The sequence below is a fragment of the Sapajus apella genome, unplaced genomic scaffold (assembly GCF_009761245.1).
Source record: "Sapajus apella isolate SASKATOON/1434 unplaced genomic scaffold, GSC_monkey_1.0 scaffold119, whole genome shotgun sequence".
In the NCBI taxonomy this organism is placed as follows: Eukaryota; Metazoa; Chordata; class Mammalia; order Primates; family Cebidae; genus Sapajus; species Sapajus apella.
Window position 1 is genome coordinate 1,727,565 of NW_022437059.1, and position 19,994 is coordinate 1,747,558.

The following is a 19,994-nucleotide window of genomic DNA, read 5'->3' on the forward strand; positions in this document are numbered from 1 at the left end:
TTAGGGCTTTATTTATGAGGTTCCGTTGTGCTGCTGCCTTTTTTTTTTTCAGGGCTGCCCTGCCCAGCAAGGAGGCAGCCTAGTCACTGTCTGCCTGCAGAGGCTTTACTGAGCTGCTGTGGGCTCCGCCCAGCTGTCGTGTGAACTTCCCTGCAGTCCTGTTTATATGGGTGTAGTTAGAACTGTCTCAGCATTGGTGGCCCGCCTCTGTAATGGTGGACTCTGGCTGTAATGGCAGGTTGCCTTGGCAATGGCGGGCTGCCTCAGCAATGGTGGACGCCCCTCCCCAGCAGAGCTGGACTGTCCTGGGTTCAGCTGTGCTTGCTGTGAAACTCTCAATCCAAAGAGTTTCCAATTGCTGTTCTTCTGTCCGGGTGTGACCAGCCAAGCCTGATCACCTGGCTCCCTGCCTCAGAGCCTTTTGCTCTCCAGTTGAACGATCGACTCTCTCCCAGGTGTTTCAGTCACCTGTTGAAAGGGCGCTGGGGTCTATGTGATTTTCCCTGCATGGACTCCCTGCACCGGCTGAAACAGTGGCGCTGAGATTCGTGGGGCCTTTTGTTTGTTTGTTTGTTTTTGCCCAGGAATCTCCTGGCCTGGCTCCCTGCCTCAGATCCCCCTTTATTCAGATGAATGGGTGACTGCACCTTCCCAGGGCTCCAATCGCCAGCCAAAAAGGCACCCAGACCAGTGTATGTTGTATGGAGAACCGCCGCACCAGGGCACGGGCAAAGCAGCCGCGAGGGCCGAAACAGCCGCGCCGGCCAAAACAGTTGCGCTGGCGACCGGTGGGGCTCCTCCATCTGGGAATCTCCTGGTCTGTGGGCAATAAAAATCCATCTGGAAATGTGGTGTCCACTCACCGTCTGCACTTTCACTGGGAGCTGCAATCCCGAGCTGTTCCTAAACGGCCATCTTGGATCCGGATTTTCCACTTTGCATTATTGCTACTAATTTTGCAACTACATTCAAAATGAATATTTGCTCTGATTAAATTGGCCCCTTGACCTTTAACCCTGAATGCTGGCCACCCTCTTTTTGTGTACTGTGGCTTTGCTTACTTGCATAGGGTTCTAGGAACAAAAGCTCTTCCGCCTTCAAACTCTTAGTTCTCCAATACATGCCCATTTCTCCACCTAAATCAACTCCTGGATATCTCCTGTTATTTTGTTTGTATTGATTTTTTTCTTCCGTATTAATTTGGCTATCTGCTTATATTTAGGAAAACAATAATTGAAACTGGGACCTATCATTAGGTTTGTTAAGCAAATCTCTTCCCATCTTAGGATACATGCTGGGCCTGCCAAGGTGATTCTCATCTGAAGTCTCTGCATTAAGGCTCTTCTCTTCTTTGTGGTCCTTCTCCCACTCAGCCATCTCAATTCAGTATTGGCCTTGTTTCTTCAGACTCTGATCCTTGGCAAGGGAGAAAGCTTGTTGTATGGAAAGAAAATAGGTATTGGTTGGGGAGGGCATGTTAGCCCATGTCTGTAATCCTAGCACGTTGGGAGGCCGAGGTGGGCAGATTGCTTAAGCCCAGAAGTTCAAGACCAGCCTGGGCAATATGACAAAACCCCATCCCCACAAAAGACTTAAAAAATAAACAATTAGCCAAGTGTGGTGGTGTGTGCCTGTAGTTCCAGCTACTTGGGAGACTGACCTGGGAGGATCACTTGAGCCCGAGAGGGGGAAGTTACAGTAAGCCAGGATTGTACCACTGCACTCCAGCCTGGGTGACAGAATGAGACCCTGTCTCAGAATGAATAAATAATAAATAAGAGCATAGATTTTTGAATCAGACAGACATAAAACTGAATCTTAGCTCTGTCACCATCTGGGTGACTGTGGAAAAATTTTTGCAAAATTTTGATCCCAGTTTTTTCATCTATAAAGCAAGTATTAGTTATACTTGCCTTCTGTTTGTTGTCAGGATTAAGTGGAATGTCTGTAAAGCATGTATTACAAGCACATAGCAGAAGCTGCGTAAATGGCAGTTATAAAGTTTATCGGCCCACCACCCTGAACTCTGGCCTCAGCTCTTCTTTCCATTCACACGATTACTATTTCATCAAGGCGCTCTTAGTCCAGGGCTTTCAGACTTAGTAGCCCCCTAAGCCCAGCACAGTCATGGTCAGAAATTCCAATGACACGTTGAAATAGTTACAAAGAATTTATTAAAAGAGAGTAAGAACTTGTTTGGGGCCTGTTTGATTCTAGAAGATCAGTTCTCCATTAAAGAGCCCTCCTACCAGTCTCTTGCGACTTGATGAAAATATCCCCCTACAGCTGGCTTCCTGGGTTATGATCGGTGTGGTCACGCAGGTCCCAGCACCCAGAAGGGCCCTGAGCTTGGTTTAATGCTTTGTTGTTGCCGTGTTGAAACTTGTAATAATTCTCTCTTTGAACCTGTGTTTGGTACGTAAAGTCTAATGGGACAAGAGTCTGTGCATGAGCTGAGGAGATACAATAGGCATGTCTACATTTTCAATATCACATGATCACGGAATTCCAAGTGCATCCACAATGAGTGGGACTTCAGTGAGACTCAAAGCAAGTACCAAGTGAGTGTATGACATCAATGACTGACAGCTCCAAGAAGGTATCACTTTCCATTTGATGCAGATCTTGCTTCTCATATAGGAAGAAGGCAGTGGTGTTCTAAGAAACATGAACAGCCAAGGAACTCTGTCATATTTCTCTTATGTTACGTCCCTATATTAGCTAACCACTTTTGTTGAAAATAACAGAAGGAAAGGGAAAGAGAGGGCAACCTGGAGTTGTTTTACCTTTCACTGCTTCCATTCTCATCAATAAACCAAAGGTAGAAAGTGTTGGTAGAATGTGCACATGTCAAGAAATAAAAGAAATTGCATTTAAAAAAAATTTGTAGCATTTCCACTGTTCTGATAAGAACAAAATGCATGTATGTATAAGCTATGAAGTATGAATTGTCTCATTTTAATAATCCTGCTTATTTAAATGCTTTTATAGGGCAACTTATAAAAAATCAAATCCACACTGATAATTTATAATGTTATTTTTTCTTCTTTTAGAGTGACATTAAATAGCAATAAAAAGCATCATGACAAGTCAAGGGAGAGACCATGGAATAAAGGCAAAAGTACCTTTAATGTCACCTTTTTTCTTGCTTTTTGAGCAAAAGGCCTTACATTTTCTTTTTGCGCCAAGTCTCACAAATTATGTAGCCAGTTTTGCATCTAACTATTCTCTTTTCTGCAGTCCCTGGGTAACTGCCAGGGGAGAACTTTGGCTTTTTTAAAAGGTTGTAGAATAGATGTGTTCTCAGAGAAGGAAGGCCCTATGCATATGAACTTTCTTCCTTTTGTAATGAAACCCCTCATTATTAAACCAGAAAATAGAAGCCAACTGGTTTAAGGCTTTCCCCTTGTCCTCTCAGCTTATGTAAATGTTTGAGGTGTTACTTTTCCATGCATCTGGGAAGTCCGATGACTTAACACACTTTTGCATAAACATAAATGATATATTTATCTTGAGGTTCCTCTTTCTGCAAGTCTAGAACTAACATTTGGGTGGGGGCTGTTTTTAAATCTTAAGTTCATGCCAGCTTTGGAGGTTTCATTAAACATGACAAGCAAGAGTTGAATGGAGCTGATTTGTACTGAAGGCTGATGTGTGCACAGGGTAATCACGGAACATATGGCACAGGTCACAGAGATTATATAGGTAAATTTTCTACCTTGACTCAAGAACAAAGGCAAGAAATTATCAAAGGCAGTTTCTTGTTTTTAATTCAGATACAAAGTGATATTCTGGGAGAAAGAAAGCCAATATGAATCTCAAAGTTTCTGGACATTGTTTTGGGAACAGATTTGGAAAATTAAATTCTGGTGCATAAAATGCAACATTAATAGAAAAAGAATGAAACCTCAGTATGGCCAAGGAGCTTTTAGACTACGCTGCAGTCTCTCTCCATTTATGGCACATCATTCCCCTTGGTTCCACTAAGCCAAATTCCTGGGAATCAACCTAGAAGGTCTCCTTCGCTCCCAATCAGTCACTACTTTTACTGAGTTTCCTACAAAACAAGTTTTGCACCCCTCTTCTCTAGCACATCTGTGGCTCTGGCCCTCTTTACCTAACCTAGACGATAGTCACAGCAACCAACCACTCTCCCAGTCTCTCCTACCGTAAAGTTATCTTTTACACAACCACCAGGAGGATCTATCTGAAACACAAACCTGAACATGTTGCTTGATTAAGCACTTCAGTGGCTTTCAGCTGTTACAAGATAAAGCCCCTGATTATGGCACCAAGGCCTACTAGGGCCTCACCCTCCCTGGACTGACAGGATTTTCCAGTAAGGAGAATTTTATTCTGCAAATATACTAAACTGCTTGTAATTTCTTGAACACATGCTATTGTCTTATGCCTCTGCATATTTTCTGTTTCAGTCTAAAGCCATTTCTTCATTCCCCTGCCTATCCTCTCTGTGTCTAGTCTTCCAACCCCATCTCCTTTTGCTCTTCTTCCTGTTCCCTCTTCCCTTCTCATACTTCCTCCTCTTCCTGAGCGCTAACATTTACTAAATGCTTACTACCTTCCAGATGCTGTACTTAAGATTCCACACATTTAATCCTCATAAATTTATAGATTGAAGTTTATTATATTTTACTGTTATTCCCACTATTTAGAGATTGAAAATAGGTTAGAGAGTTTGAGTGACTTAACTAAGGTTACATAGGTACTAATTCTTTTTTTTGTGTGTGTGACAGAGTCTTGCTGTGTTGCCCAGGTTGGAGCACAATAGTGCGATCTCGACTCCTGGGTTCAAGTGATTCTCCCGCCTCAGCCTCCTGAGTAGCTGGGATTGCAGGCACCCATCACCACACCCAGCTAATTTTTGTATTTTTAGTAGAGACAGGGTTTTGTCATGTTAGCTGGGCTGGTCTCAAACTCCTGACCTCAGGCAATCCACCCACCTCAGCCTCCCAAGGTGCTGGTGCTGGGATTACAGCCGTGAGCCACCACGCCCGGCCCATAGCTACTGATTCTTACCTGAATTTGAACTCAGATTTTCATGACTCCACATGTCACTGTCTTAATGTCTGTGTGCTCTCCTCCAGTAAAATCTCCCTGAATGTTTCCCTTTGTTGAGTATGGTAGTCACTTTCCAGGATGATAACCAGATCTGTATCCTCTGCTTCTTGGGCCATAGCTAGACTATTTTTCCTGCCCCTTGAGATAAGCAAGGAACTGTGACTGAATTCTGGCAGATGAAAGGTGGGAAAGATGAATGCATGCCACTTTCAGGAATGGCCCCTAGAGCCTCCTGGATCATTTGCCACACGCTGTCTCCTTTTGCAGAGAATTTGGAAGCCCTGAAGATGGTGGTACCATGAAATGTGAGGAGCCTGGGATCCTGAATGACCATGTGGAGCAGAGCCTTGCCCTTTACCCTAGGAGCAAGTGATGGGATGTTTTGTTTTGGAGAGCTCCTAAGATTTCTAGGATCATCTGTTACAACTGCTAGTGTTATCTTCCCTAGCACATAGGCTTAGTGCCTATTAGTTCTAATGTTGCCTTCATATTATATGGAAATTATCTCTTTATGCATCTATCTCTTCCAGTATGTTACTGGGGAAATTTTACAAAGAGAGACACTTTTACCCCTAACCTGTATGTTAGTCAAGAGAGAGACACTTTTTCTGATCAAACTTTGCATTTGGTATACCAAGTGCTCAATAAATGTTAGTTGACCTAGAAACATATTAGTAGTAAATACTAACACTAATAATTAACATATATCGAGTGCTCATATGAGAAAGGCACATTATCAGGTACTTACACTTATTGCTTTATATAATCCTCATGATTTATGAATGTTACTTAAGTGCTTACCATATATTGGTTTCTCTAAGATGCAGTGGGCATACGTTAGTGAACAAAACAGAAAAAGTCCCTGCCTTCCAAATGGGATCTAATTAAACTTCAGAACTTCTGTACAGCAAAAGGAACAATCATTAGAGTGAACCAGCAACCAACAGAATGGGAAAAATTTTTGCAATCTACCCATCTGACAAAGGGCTAATATCCAGAATCTACAAAGAACTAAAACAGATATACAAGAAAAAAAAAACCCATTCAAAAGTGGGTGAAGGATATGAACAGACACTTCTCAAAAGAAGACATATATGAGACCAACAAACATATGAAAAAATGCTCATCATCACTAGTCATTAGAAAAATGCAAATGAGGTATCATCTCATGCGAGTTAGAATGGCGATCATTAAAACATCTGGAGACAACAGATGCTGGAGAGGATGTGGAGAAATAGGAACACTTTTACACTGTTGGTGGGAGTGTAAATTAGTTTAAACATTGTGGAAGACAGTGTGATGATTCCTCAAGGATCTAGAAATAGAAATTCCACTTGACCCAGCAATCCCAATACTGGGTATATATCCAAAGGATTATAAATCATACTGTTATAAAGACACATGTACACGTATGTTCATTGTGGCACTGTGTACTATATAGCAAATGCCCGTCTATGATAGACTGGACAAAGAGAATGTGGCACATATACACCATGGAATACTATGCAACCCTAAAAAACGATGAGTTTGTGTTCTTTATAGGGACTTGGATGAATCTGGAAACCATCACTCTCAGCAAACTGACACAAGAACAGAAAACCAAACACCGCATGTTCTCACTCATAGGTGGGTGCTGAACAATGAGAACGCATGGACTCGGGGAGAGGAGCATCACACACTGGGGTCAGTTGAGGGGAGCTAGAGGAGGGGCTAGGGTGGGGAGGGATAATGTGGAGAGAAATGCTGGATATAGATGAAGGGGGAGTGGAGGCAGCAAACCACCTGGTTATGTATGCACCTATGCAACAACCCTGCATGATCTGCATGTGTACCCCAGAACATAAAGTACAATAATTTTAAAAAAGTTCCTGTCTTCATAAAGCATAAATTATAGGTGAAACAGTCAGATAAAGAAATGAGAAAAAATTTAGAATATCAGATGGGGACAAGTGCATTGGAGAAATATGAAGTATAGTAGGATGAAGGAGGGTGATAAGGGTTGGGGCATGTTGCTATTCTAAACAGGTGGCAACAGAAAACCTTCTAAAAAAGTTGGCATTTGAACAGGCACTGAAGGCTGTGGCTGCCAGCGGAAGGGCATTACAGCCAGAGAGACTAGCAAGTGCAAAAGTCTGGAAGAAGAAATGTGCTCACAGCAGCTGTACAAGGTAGGTGTTATCTTCATTTTGCACAGAAGAAAATTAAATCCAGAAAATGTAAGTAAATTGCCTAAGAGCTTATACTAATAAGTGGCACATTATGGACTTGAACTAAAATCTCCTGAATTTAAAAAGCTATATTCTATTTCAATACACTCCCTCTGTGCAAGTTTTATTAATTACAATAAAAGAATACAAAAAGAATACATACACACACACACACACCCTTCTAAAAGAAACATGGCGGTAGATACTGAAGAGTAACTGTTTCCATAGCAATTTAAGCTCTTTCTGGAGTGACTTCTTGTTCAGTAGGAAGTAGAGAGGTATGTAGTCTCTTTTCCACTAAACAGACCACCTACAAGACACAGAGGTGAGCTTGAGTCTAATGAAGTCATGACAGCGTGGCTCTTCTGGAAACTGGGTGATGCCAGTGGAAATGTTGCTTCTTCCAAGCTATGGCCTTTGGTCAGTCTAACCTTGTAGTACTGAGTGGCAGTTATGCAGCTTTTTGACTTGGGAACTTTTGCAGTAGCAGCAGAGGCCCCGTGGATCTTGAGTCAGCTGTGGTGACAGCAGCTGCCCTCTTCTCAGGCCAGTTTGGCAGTTCACTTCTGGAAGTTGTCCCTAGAGGCTCAGCCTAGAGCCTTACTCTCTAGTCTTTCTACTAATACCCTAAACAAATTCCTTTCTTCATCAATTAGTTAGAAAGGCCTCTGTTGTCTGCCACTGAACCCTGACTGGTACAGCAACTGGCACAAAGATGGGGTGAACATGATTCTCTTTGATGATTTTGATCAGGCTTCCAGTTTACTTTCACTTGTATGCATATGGCCTGCTCACCTGTTTTGTTCCCATGATCCACGTTCTTATCCATTGTAGTTTTGTGAGTACCATTTTCTTATTATTGTAGCCATGCCTTCTTTTGTCTCTGCTACTCTGAGACTGCATCATAATCAGGGAGTCTACTTCTGATGCAATGTCTTCACCTTTGTCCTTGACCTGTTTCTATTATACTTTCCAAAGGTGCTGGTACTTTCATCACTGAGGTATTTTTCAATGCTCTGTGGAAATACCCTTTTAAGACATATAGGGTACATGTGAATGTGATGTGTGATGAATCTACTGCAGCAATCCCATCTCTAGAAATCTTTGAATTCTTCCTCTACATAATACCAAGGAATTGTTATTATGTCAACTTTATTTTTCCAAGGCCATTGTTGCCTACAGATTTTGATCCACCAAGAGGGAAACTAATTAGAATCACTTCCAGCAGCCTGATCTAGTCCATTGAGTTGAGAGTCTCTTCCAAGTGTATCTGCATCAATTTATTTAGCTTCAAACGGAATTAACGTTCATTTATCCTTGGCCTACTATTCTCAGCAAAATATACAGATTTGTGCATTAAAATTAATAATTATAAAAAATTCTGTTAAATCTAATTCTTCCTATTTTGGGGATTTATTGTGCACTTGTCTATGACACGTTGGGATAGTAAATTAAATTGTTGCTTCTATACATTTAAGGAAGAAGCCCAACATTTGATAGGCCTCTGGATCTTGGAAGCAACAGACATCTCATTTTGTTGCCTTTTCTGATTTAATAACTAAATAACTCATGAACCTACCATCTTGGAGTGGGCCCCTGAGCAATCAAGGGGTCTTTAGCTTGTCTAGGCTACAGTGCAAGCAGCACTGACCTTGGCTTTTAAGATCCAGCATATCCAAAGAGCCCAGAGGTGTTGTGACTGATCAGGGTGTTGTGTAAAGGTTACAGTAAGGCTCTACAGGAGAATCACAGTTGAGAACTATAGGATTTTGGAGCGAAGCTATGTTCTCTTCAAGCAACTTCTTTTTTTCACTGAACACTTGAACATGGCCCACCAGAGACCTGAGCTATTCCCCATGAACTGAAAGCTGTCTGATCCACTAAGCAAAAATTCATGACATATTGAGGATTATTCCATCATTAAGTGGAAGTGATTTGCAGGAGGTCTCACTCCAGAATGGTCTGAAAGCAATGGTAAGTTGAATAAACACTGAATAGCTCATATCCTGCTGCCCTTTCACTTCTCTCTCTGAACCAGCAACTACGACCTGGTGGTGAGTTCCCTATGACCAATTGAAAGAGGAGGAAAAAAACTATCCAGATTTATATATGCCCTCATCAGCTAAGGGTGACAACTGCAGCACGACAGCCACATTCGGGAATCCCTGGAGGACTGTGGCAAAATGGGTATTCCCAGTGGTCCACTTTGCCTGGAAGATGAGATGTCCAGAGGTGAGGATCTGCTCTGATTCATGAGCAGTGGCTAGTGTTTGGAGCTGTATGGTCAGGAATTTGGAAAGAATAAAACTGGAAGATTTGGGAAGAATCATATTGTTGGATGTCATTGAATGGATCCAGAGTAGGAGAATATTTGTGTTTTATGAGAATACTCACCCAAGGCCTTACTGAGGAAGATCTCAGTAATCAGGAGACTGTGATCACCTGCTCTGGCTGAATGTCAGGCAACTCTTTCTCCACTTACTCCACCGATTGTTCAAAGGGCTCATGAATGAAGCAGCCTTGGTAGAAGGCTCAGAGGTCATGTAAGGATTCGGTAACATAATTTCACCCAGGCCACTCTGACCACTGTTGAGTGCCCAGTTGACAGACATAGAGGCCAAATCAGATCCTCAGAGGCCCATGTGCTCTGTGGTAGTAGATTGTTTTCATTGGATACCGTCCATCAGGGAGAGAACAATGATTTTCCCCACTGACATAGATGATTCATTCATTTAAAAATATCGATTAAACACCTACTATGTACTAGGCAGAATTCTGGGTACCTGGGTATGTCAATGAACAAAGAGAACAAAGGTTGTTGCCCTTAAGAATAAAAAGTAAATCTGGGTAACGGAGACTGGAGGTACTGAAGATGGGGGGAAGTAGTTTCCAAATTTAAATGAGACTCAAAGCCTTGGTGGTTATCTGGGAGGAAGAGCATTCTAAGCAGAGAGCAGCCCATGCAAAGGCCTCAAGCAGGCATTTACCTGGTGTGTGTAAGAAGCAATGCAGAAGGCAGGGCTTCCTCAGTGAAGTGCTAAGGGGAAGAGTGGCAGGAGACTGGAGGCAGTAGGGGTGATCGGGTGGAGACTTGTGGGCACCTAGGGCCTCTGGCTTTCACCGTAAGAGAGATGGGAGGCACTGCACGGTTTTGAGCACAGTGACTGCAGTGCTGAGAACGGGCTGCAGGGAGGAAAGGGACAAAGAAGGGAGACACGAAGCCACCGCTGTAACAGAAGTGAGCGGCACCTCAGACAAGGGTAGAAGCCTGGGGTGGTAAAATGAGGTGGTCTTCTGGGTGTAGATATTTTAAGTCTTTATATGGAAAATTAAAAGCATCCAAAAGTAAAGAATAGTATAAACCTTCTCTTCTTCCCATAACATACCCATCACCCAGCTCCAGAAATGGTGCACACATGACTGATCCTGCTACATCTATACCTATCCACTTCCTACCCACCCTCCACCCTCACCTCATCGGGTTATTTCAAACCAAATCACATCATTTTATCTACTAATTTAATGTACGCTGAATCTACATTAATAACCTTTCATCTGATACTTCAGTGTAAGCTCTAAAAATGAGTATCCTTTTGTTTTTATGAAAACATCACTAAAATAAACTATCGCGTCCAAAACATATGACAATTTCTTAATATTAGTGTACAAGTTTTCCTTAGTATTCCATGAGTAACTTTTTTCTTAACTTGATTTGAGTCAGGATCCAAACAAGACCCATGCATTCCTTTTGGTTGATATGTCTCAAGTCTCATTTAATGTATATGCCTTCTCCTTTTCTTTTTCTCTTTTTCTAGGGTGATACATGTGACAAATTCATACATTCATATAATTTGTAAAGATCAAATCAGTGTAATTGTGATATTTATCACTTTAAATATCACCTTAAATATTTTTATGTCTTTTCTTTATGTTGGAAATATTCTAATTAATTTTCATTTTTCTTTTCTCTCTCTTTTTTCCTCCCTTTCTTCTCTTTTTTTTTTTTTTTTTTTTTTTTGCCATGTATTTGTTCAAGAAGCCAGGTCATTTGACCTATAAAACTTTTCCTCAGTTTGTGTTTTGCTGGTTGCAATCCCATGATGTTATTTAAACAAGTTCCTTTTTCCCTATGCATTTTCTGTAAACAAGTATTTAGTTAGAAAGACTGGAATGGATTCAGTTTTAATATTGGGGGCATGGATACTTTGTAGGTGGTATTGTACACTTCCATCAGGAGACCTATAACATTTGGCTGCTGGTTTTTGTCAATTATTCAACCAGTAGGTGTTATCATGAACCATCCATATGAAATTGTGATTTCCCATTTCTTTCCTTCTTTCTTCATTTATTGCAAGAATTATTCTCACATGAACTAATTAGTAACTCAAAGACACAGTTCCCACAAGAAAAGCAACTTTATTTCCTTTCAGTAGGGAATGGTATTTAAAGAATAAAACCTCTGCAAGGAGTGCTTATTGCTAACGGGTTGGTAATTATTTCTAGGCCTTTTCAGTGGACAAATGTAGGAAATACTTATCTTTTTTTTTTTTCTTTTCTTTTTAAAGGCAGAGGTCATTATGAGTTTATACTAATATTTTCAATTCAAATTTAGGTTTGCAGAGTTGTCACTTAAGTTTTTAATTTTATATGTATGTCTCTTTTCTCTAATGTTGCAAGTCTTTGCCCCAATGATATTAACATAATTATCGTTTGCTTTTGGAAACACAGGCTAGAGCATGCATCTCCAGCTCTCCTGATGTCCTCTTTCAAATTCCTCTCTCTGTAAACCATTTCAGGTGGGTTCTTTTATCTGCAAGTGAATCCTGACAGTGTAAGCTGTGAGGGCAGAAGTGAAGGGGTTTTGCATTGTCTGTGCAGTACCTGTGTAGCCACTCACAGTTAAACAAACGGATGCAATTGAGTCTCCAGTGAGAGAATTGTTGTAGATGTATTAAGCAGAGATCCAGGTCACCCAGCCTTTTTCATCTCTGTGCAAATCCTAGTTCACCAAAATTTGTGCTTCTGTTTTTCAAACCAGTCCTTCTCTCTATGCCTCATCTCTAAAGCAGACTCTAGGGAATGTATCAGGTTAGGCCCACAGCAAGTAATACAGTCTTCTCTTAACTGTGGATCATAGTCATTTTAGTGAAGTCTTTCAGAGACCATCCCATCCCAACTTCAGAGTAGATGAATGAGTACTCCTGGGAGTGAATGCATATGGGTGAAAAGAATTGGAAAGCTGGAATGAGTTGATCATTCCAGGGGCTGTGAGGACTTCACTGGGCCTGGGGCTTTGGATAAGGGACAAATCACTTAAGTAGGACATTCTCCTAACTTTTCATTCTCATGACATTCTTCGTCCTTAGAGCAGACCTTTCCAGCTGAGTTATCTGGGTGTTGTGCCTTCACCTCAGCGTAGACAACTGAGACATCCTGGAATGGAAGAAAGAAGTGGAAACAGAGAGGGAGTGTGAGGCAGCAAGTAATGGTGGAGATAAAACAGTGGGGAAATAAAACTCACCTTATCCTCCAGAAGTGTCCCGGAGATATTAGCTGTGGAGAGAAAGAGAATCGCTCAACTATGGCCATAAGGATGAAGTTAGAACTCAGTCTGTCAGCTGATTCCTTAGAGTCTGGGAGCCACTGGGCCCTGTCCATTGATTATCCATTGATTATCATGTTTCCACACCTCATCCCTTAGCATGTCCTTCAACACATTTGACTTTTCATTCTATCATTTCTTAACCCAGCCCCCTGCAAGTTCTTTTCAAGCTCCATTGATCTGTTAATTCCTCCCTTAGTACCACACTAAGAAACCTCACACCTTTCCTCTACCAGATATTGAGAGATTATTTTTCTCTTAGTTTTAGTTCCTACTTCTCTTAGCTTACAATACTGTCATCTCACTACTGGCAATGGTTTGGCAAGTTCCCATTACAGTGCTCCAGATGTATGACCTGTGAAGAGAAACTCTCTCCTGCATTAGCAAGGTGTAGTTCTTGATTTTGCTGCCTTGGTTTCCTAGAGATGGAGCCAGAGTGAGGGGAAAGTTCAGCAGATATGAGTTGTTGAGCCATGCCTATTAGAAACTAAGAGTCTCAGAGTAAAACGTAGAATGATCAGAGCAGTGTAGTAATTTTATGGAGAGATAGAGCCTGATAAAAACATACACTCCGGGGCACTTGACATTTCTCTGTTTCTTACTGTATTGTTACCATATTCTTACCCCAAACCTTTTGAGGTTACAGATATTTTTAATGATATGATAAAAACTATGTACTCTCCCCAGAATAATGGTCATATGCACAAAACTTTGCATATGATGTCAGGGGCATCATGTAAACCTTGAGGAACAGGTGAGGAAACCATTCTACAGATCATTAATACTTCAAGTTTCTGAAATATAATGAGTCCATCCACAGAATGCTTGGCTTAAATGGTGTTTTGATAAATATGTCAAGGAAAGAGTGTATTTTGTATTTCTACTAAAAATACAAAAATTAGCTAGATGTGGTGGCTCATGGCTGTAATCTCAGCTCCTAGGGAAGCTAAGGCACAAGAACTGCTTGAACCTGAGAGGCACAGGTTGCTGTGAGCTAAGATCACACCACTATACTTTACATTGTAATGTCTGTACAATCCAAGAAGGAATTAGACATAATCCATACTCCAATTCCTAAGACACTGGCATAGAAAGAGGAAGAGGGCCGTATTTTCCAAATGGAAGTTAAGGTCATAAAGTTGAATGAGTATATATGCATGCATGGTGCAAAAAGAAGATTATTAGAAACATAGACTTCCCTGGAAAATGTAGAAAATTTGTAGAAAATCTAGTCTGTAGTCATTGTATGCATAGTTACATGGACACATTGTCTAACTTAATTATAGGACAAGAAATATGCTGTGCCAACCCAGAAAATTTGTAACCTTTGGTATTGTCCATTTAGATGAACAGACTAATGAAGAAAAGCAAAATGATCAAGGTAGCTCTGTAAGATAAGATGTACTCAACCAACCCAAGAAAGGTAGTGGCCATTCTAATTCTCCCATTCAAAGGGGAGCCTGATTCATGGAGGTAGCTCAGGGAACCAAGTGAAAGACAAAGCAGGGGATCAGGTGATATATGTTGGTCAAATATAGTAATAGACTGTTCATGCAGCAGATATAGCAAGACAGAAGACTTGGTCTTAGCTTTGTCTTTTGCTGGCTTTGTGACCTTCAGAAAGTCCTTCACCTCCCCGAGTCTTATGTATATTTCATTTCCATAGAATAGCTTCAGCATCAGGTTACAACTGAAGTTCCTAGGCGATTTTAACTTCCCAAGTGAGGTACCATGGGTAGATTTATACAAGAAGTAGAATTGTTTGTTTCCTTGGCTCTAAGGACCCAGGTTAATCAATCAAAGCAAGGAAGTGTGGGGAGGAAAATTATTAAAGGTTTGTTGAAGAGATGTCTTTAGAAGGATTGATCAGTTGATATCCACTGTGTCTCCGCTTTGACTTTCTGAGGTGACAGTAACAGGTGGAGTTTGCTATTTTATGGCCCCCAGCCAGGTGAAGGAGGTCTCAGAAATTCCGTTTGAACTTCTGAAGTGATTTTGAAGTGATTTTCCTGATACTGGGATACAGACCTCCCACCTGAGAAAGCCAAAGTGGACCATCGGTTGCAGTTACTTAGAGTAGTGTTTTTCTAACAACAGATCTCAATTCGTCAGTGGGTCTTAAAATGGATCTGAATAGGATTAAAGAAGTGAAGTAGAACTTCAAGAGACAACTCAGTTTATTCCGACCAAAATGGACCCACGGGGACTGGATATATCTTCCCATTTTAAACAATGAGAATAAAGGACAAAATGGTGGTTTTCACATATTGCACCAGTTTACCACCGAGCTGTGCATGGACTGGGAGTTCAGAGCCTGGCTTCTGGCTTGAAGCTTTCCTGACTTGAAACAACAGAGACCAAGAATTCTGTTTTACTGAAGCAGCTACAACTTGCAGGACAGTACCAGAGAGACAGGAGGAATGCAGATTGAAAGCTCCAGAGGTCTGCAGAGAGTTCTCCTTAAGTCTTCGGCTGAATACTGATAGGCATATTTGTAAGAGGAAAGTATCTTAGGCCAGGGTAAGAACCACCAGAAAAGAAGAGGCAAAATAATACCAGAAGCTGATGCAGATCTAATTCATGGACCTTCTGATGTAGAATCCCCAGAAATGCATCGCTTTACTATCAGGCTGAATTTACCCTACTGTAAAGGTTGTTTGAGACTCACCCTTATAAAGCTTAAAAGCAAGCCTCAAAAGAATCCAATTCATTCCAAATAACTTACTTGCTCCAAAATAAAATTTAAAATTTGACAGTAATTAGAGGAATACAATACTGTAAAAATCACAGTTTCCAGCTCTTAATTTAAAAATGCCATGCGTATGTACATATATATGATATATATGTATAAATATTCTCAGCACAATGCCTACCACATAGTAGACATCTTAAAAACATTTATTCATCCAGACCTGAGGGCGACCTTAGTACATACACTATAGTGATCACAGTATCTATCAGAAGGATGCTTAATTTTCATCCCGATCATTGCAAAAGTATACCAGTATTTCAGTGTCTATCTTTCCGCCTTAGAATCTAAGCTCGCCTTTGCAGGGATTTTTGTCTGCTTTGTTTGCTAGCCAACTTCCAATACTTGCAATAGTACCTAGCACATAGGAGGTCCTCAGTAAATATTTGTTGAATGAATGAATGAATGTGGTTTGCAGCCAGAACCTCTTCCCAGAGACGTACCTTCCCCTTCTTCTCCCAGACGAATAATCTGGATCTCAGGGTATATCAAATCTTCCTCTTTGGGATGTACTGGAAAGAAAAGACATTTTCAAGGCTGTTTCTGTTAGTATTAAGGTACTACAGATGCCTCTTCCTAAGCATCACCTCCACTCTTCTTGGACACACAATAGAACAATTATCTGGGAATATCTGGATTTGGGACACTTTAGGGAGTCCAGGGGCATTTCCAAGGGCCAAAAGCATATTACCTTTCCATGGCTGAGGCCAGGAACAGCTTCCTAGAGGGGAACCCTCACCATCGACATACAACCGCTGAAGCTCCACCTGGGCAGGGCAAATGGAATAGGAGGACTCTCCTGGCGCCGGAGTGGGAGGGATCCTGTGAGACACAGAAACACATAATAATCCCTGGAACATTGTAACATGCAGGACAGTGAGATGCCCAGGGAGAGAGGCAGAGGAGAAAGAGGATTTGGGGAGAGTCAGCAGCCAAGAGGGTACTGGAAACCCTGGATGGTTTAGAGTTTCAATAGGTCTATATAGAGTGAGATTGTTCTTTTGAAACAGACCCTGGAGCTCTGGAAACAAGGATAGACAGTCTCTGACATCATAGTAACAATCATTGTCTCATAGTTGGAATGATCACTCTTGGTTGGTTAAAAAATAGTGGCTTCCCAGCCTGGGCAGCATAGTGGGATCTTGTCTCTACACAAAATAAAATGAAGTTGGCCAGGCATGGTGGCATGCGCTAGTAGTCCTAGATACTTGGGAGGCTGAGGTGAGAGGATTGCTTGAGCCTGGAAGGTCGAGGCTGCAGTGAGCTGAAATGATGCTATTGCACTTCAGCCTGGGTGACAGAGTGAGATCCTGTCTCAAATATACATATACTACCTTCTTCATCATCAGGAAAGAGTGATTAAATGTCTTCACTTTATCGTTGGCCTGGTGAGGTGACTCATACCTGTAATCCCAGCACTTTAGGAAGCTGAGGTGGGCAGATCACTTGAGGCCAGGAGTTCCAGACCAACCTGGCCAATATGGTGAAACCCTGTCTATACTGAAAATACAAAAATTAGCTAGATGTGCTGGCTCATGGCTGTAATCTCAGCTACTTGGGAAGCTGAGGCACAAGAACTGCTTGAACCTGAGAGGCGCAGGTTGCCGTGAGCTAAGATCACACCACTGTACTTTACATTGTAATGTGTGTACAATCCAAGAAGGAATTAGACATAATCCATACTCCAATTCCTAAGACACTGGCATAGAAAGAGGAAGAGGGCCATATTTTCCAAACGAAAGTTAAGGACATAAAGTTGAATGAGCATATATGCATGCATGGTGCAAAAAGAAGATTATTAGAAACGTAGACTTCCCTGGAAAACCTAGAAAATTTGAAGAAAATCTAGTCTGTAGTCATTGTATGCATAGTTACATGAACACATTGTCTAACTTAATTATAGGACAAGAAACATGCTGTGCCAACCGAGAAAATTTATAACCTTTGGTATTATCCATTTAGATGAATAGACTAATGTGAAATAAGAAATCTATTATTTTGTATGTTGCAAACTATGAGCTGACAAGCACAGTTCTAGAAAGCTTCATTTTTCACCAATTGAAGGAATGTGAAAATGGGGGTATCTAGCCACAGGGCCAAAGAGAAATAACTTGACCTAATTTTGTAACCCCACAGTTTTGCATATTGTGTACTTGGGAAACAAAAAAGGAACTGGTAGAAGCTGAGGTCTCACCTGGTTTCATCTCCCAAGAAACGATCTCCTGCAAAATAAAGCAAAGATGCATTTGTGTCAACACAGAAAGCCCTTCTCAAATACTTCGCATACAGGAGCCATCTAAGAGAAGTCATCAAGAAAGTAAATTCAAACACCTGCCCAGTCCTGAATTTTCTTGAAAATGATGTGAAGAAAGATTGAACAAAGCAGATAACTTGTTGAGGCCAGGACTGCCCACTCCTGAGTTAAATATGCAGTTGTTTGAGAATTTATTAAGACTCAAGTCTGTGTTGAAATCCCTCAGGAAATATTACATATAACCAAATTGTTACTTGCAGAGTAGTGTGCTGTGGGTGAACTTCGAGGAACATCTGTGGCCATGCCCAGAGGAGCATCAGTGTCTGACTCAGGCTCACTAAGGAGATTTGGCCAGAGATCCAAAACTCCCTACCTCCAACCCAATACAGGACACACAGAAGGTACTGTCAGGAATCTGGAAAGTTGAAATTGAATTAAGAGACAGATTTGAAGCATGCGGGTAATTATTCTAGAGCTGAAAAAGGTTCTGTGCCTGTCTTCTACGCCAGGTTTCTTGGCATCCAAAGCTAGCCTGAACTGGGCTGAGGTGAGAAGCCTTTGGAAGTATGCAGCAGACAGTGCCCGGGACAAACGTCTCCGTAAGGCAGGGGAGGCTGACCTGGGGAGAGAGGGACTGCTGGAGCATAAGACAGCAGGCTCAAGCTCCGACCCAGAAAAGTCTCTTAGGGGAGAGAAGGATAGAAATTAGCCAGCTCTATTCTCAGTCATTTCTGCAGAGCCCTTCAGTTCATTTTGAATCTCCATTTATGGTGGATTTGGGATAGGCTGAAGTATTCAACTGGCCAGTCTGTATGAACCAAGAAACCGTCTCAGTAAACAGTTCAGATAAAGTTTTTGGAACTTCACATTAAAAATTCCGCTCTTCCTCCCTTTCACTTGATACTTAATCAGACTAGATATGAGCAGCTCTCATTCACAGCCTCTATTTGCAAAACTACCCCTTAAGGACGGGGCAGACGTGAGTGTGTGTGAGCGATGGGGGTGGCGACTTGGGAGTGGTGGCCTGGTGGCTACTGAGGCTGGCTGCATGCTGAGTTCAGGGGAAGGGACGGGGCAGGAACTCTGGCAAAGAGAAGATCACAAACCTGGCTTCCTCTGGCGCCAGCAGTGAAACAGCAGGACCACAGCCAGGAGAAGAGCGCCGAGCAGACCCCCAATGGCTCCCGCGGTGACAAGGCCATCTCTGTTGCCTGGAGTCACTAAGGGAAAAGGACCTGTGTGAACCTTAGTGGAGAGGTTCAGGGCTTGGGATTGCCTTTTCCTCAGCTTGGTTGGGTACTGAGCCCTGGAAGAGAGAAGAATCTGAAGGACTAGGACTCATAAAGAAACCTTGGGCCGGGTTATGGCCAAAAAAGCTCATCGTGGGTGGGCCAGGGCCTGAGTGGAAAAAGAAAGAGCTCCCTCTACCTTCAGTGAATCATTTTAGAAACTAACAATTTAGAGGAAATCCTAATGCATTCTGGTAACCTGACTTCCTATGAATTCCCCCCAGACACCTGGAGAGCTACCATGGGACTGTGGCTTGGCAGCACCTAACTTAGGAAACAAACTGTCCGATAAAGAATGAAAATTCATCACTGATTAGGGCACCAAGTGAACGAACAGAGACTCTGTTTTAAAGCTCTGCATTAAAAAAGCACATTGGAACACACAATGAAATGACATCAGCTTCCTTTCTCATAGAAGCCCATGCCTTGTGTGCTCTGAAGGGCAGGAGAGAAAAGAACTGATGGGAAAGTACAAACAATCAATAAATTGTTAGGGGCTTTTGATATTTCCATTAGGGATTAGGGGTCCATTCTCCTCTCATCCACAGAAAGGGAGGTTTCATTAAGTTTACTCATTTATACAGCAGATATTTACTGAGGCTACCCTGTGCCAGGCACTGACCTAACTCTTGAAGATATAGCAGTGAATAAGACAGTAAAGTCCCTGTTCTTCTGGAGTTTATAACCCAGGGAGGAGAGACAAGCAATAAACAAATAAATAAATTTATACCATGCCCTGTGGTGATGAGCTAAAGAGCAAAAGCAGGAGAGAGGGACAGAGGTTGGGGGCTGGTGCTTTTCATACGTATTCTTG

At 41.8% G+C, this 19,994-nt stretch overlaps 1 protein-coding gene across 1 annotated transcript in view; it reads right to left on the bottom strand.

The window, feature by feature from the left end:
- Positions 1-11,220: 11,220 nt before the first annotated feature.
- Positions 11,221-19,994, bottom strand: part of FCRL4 (Fc receptor like 4) — a 45,194-nt gene continuing 36,420 nt past the window's right edge. Inside the window, exons 13-18 of the mRNA XM_032260722.1 lie at positions 18,998-19,111; positions 17,832-17,859; positions 16,377-16,459; positions 16,081-16,149; positions 12,808-12,839; positions 11,221-12,719 (exon numbers count right to left, since the gene is read on the bottom strand). Coding sequence (XP_032116613.1) covers positions 12,600-12,719; positions 12,808-12,839; positions 16,081-16,149; positions 16,377-16,459; positions 17,832-17,859; positions 18,998-19,111 — 446 coding nt within the window. The 3' untranslated portion in view covers positions 11,221-12,599. The remainder of the gene's footprint in view (positions 12,720-12,807; positions 12,840-16,080; positions 16,150-16,376; positions 16,460-17,831; positions 17,860-18,997; positions 19,112-19,994) is intronic.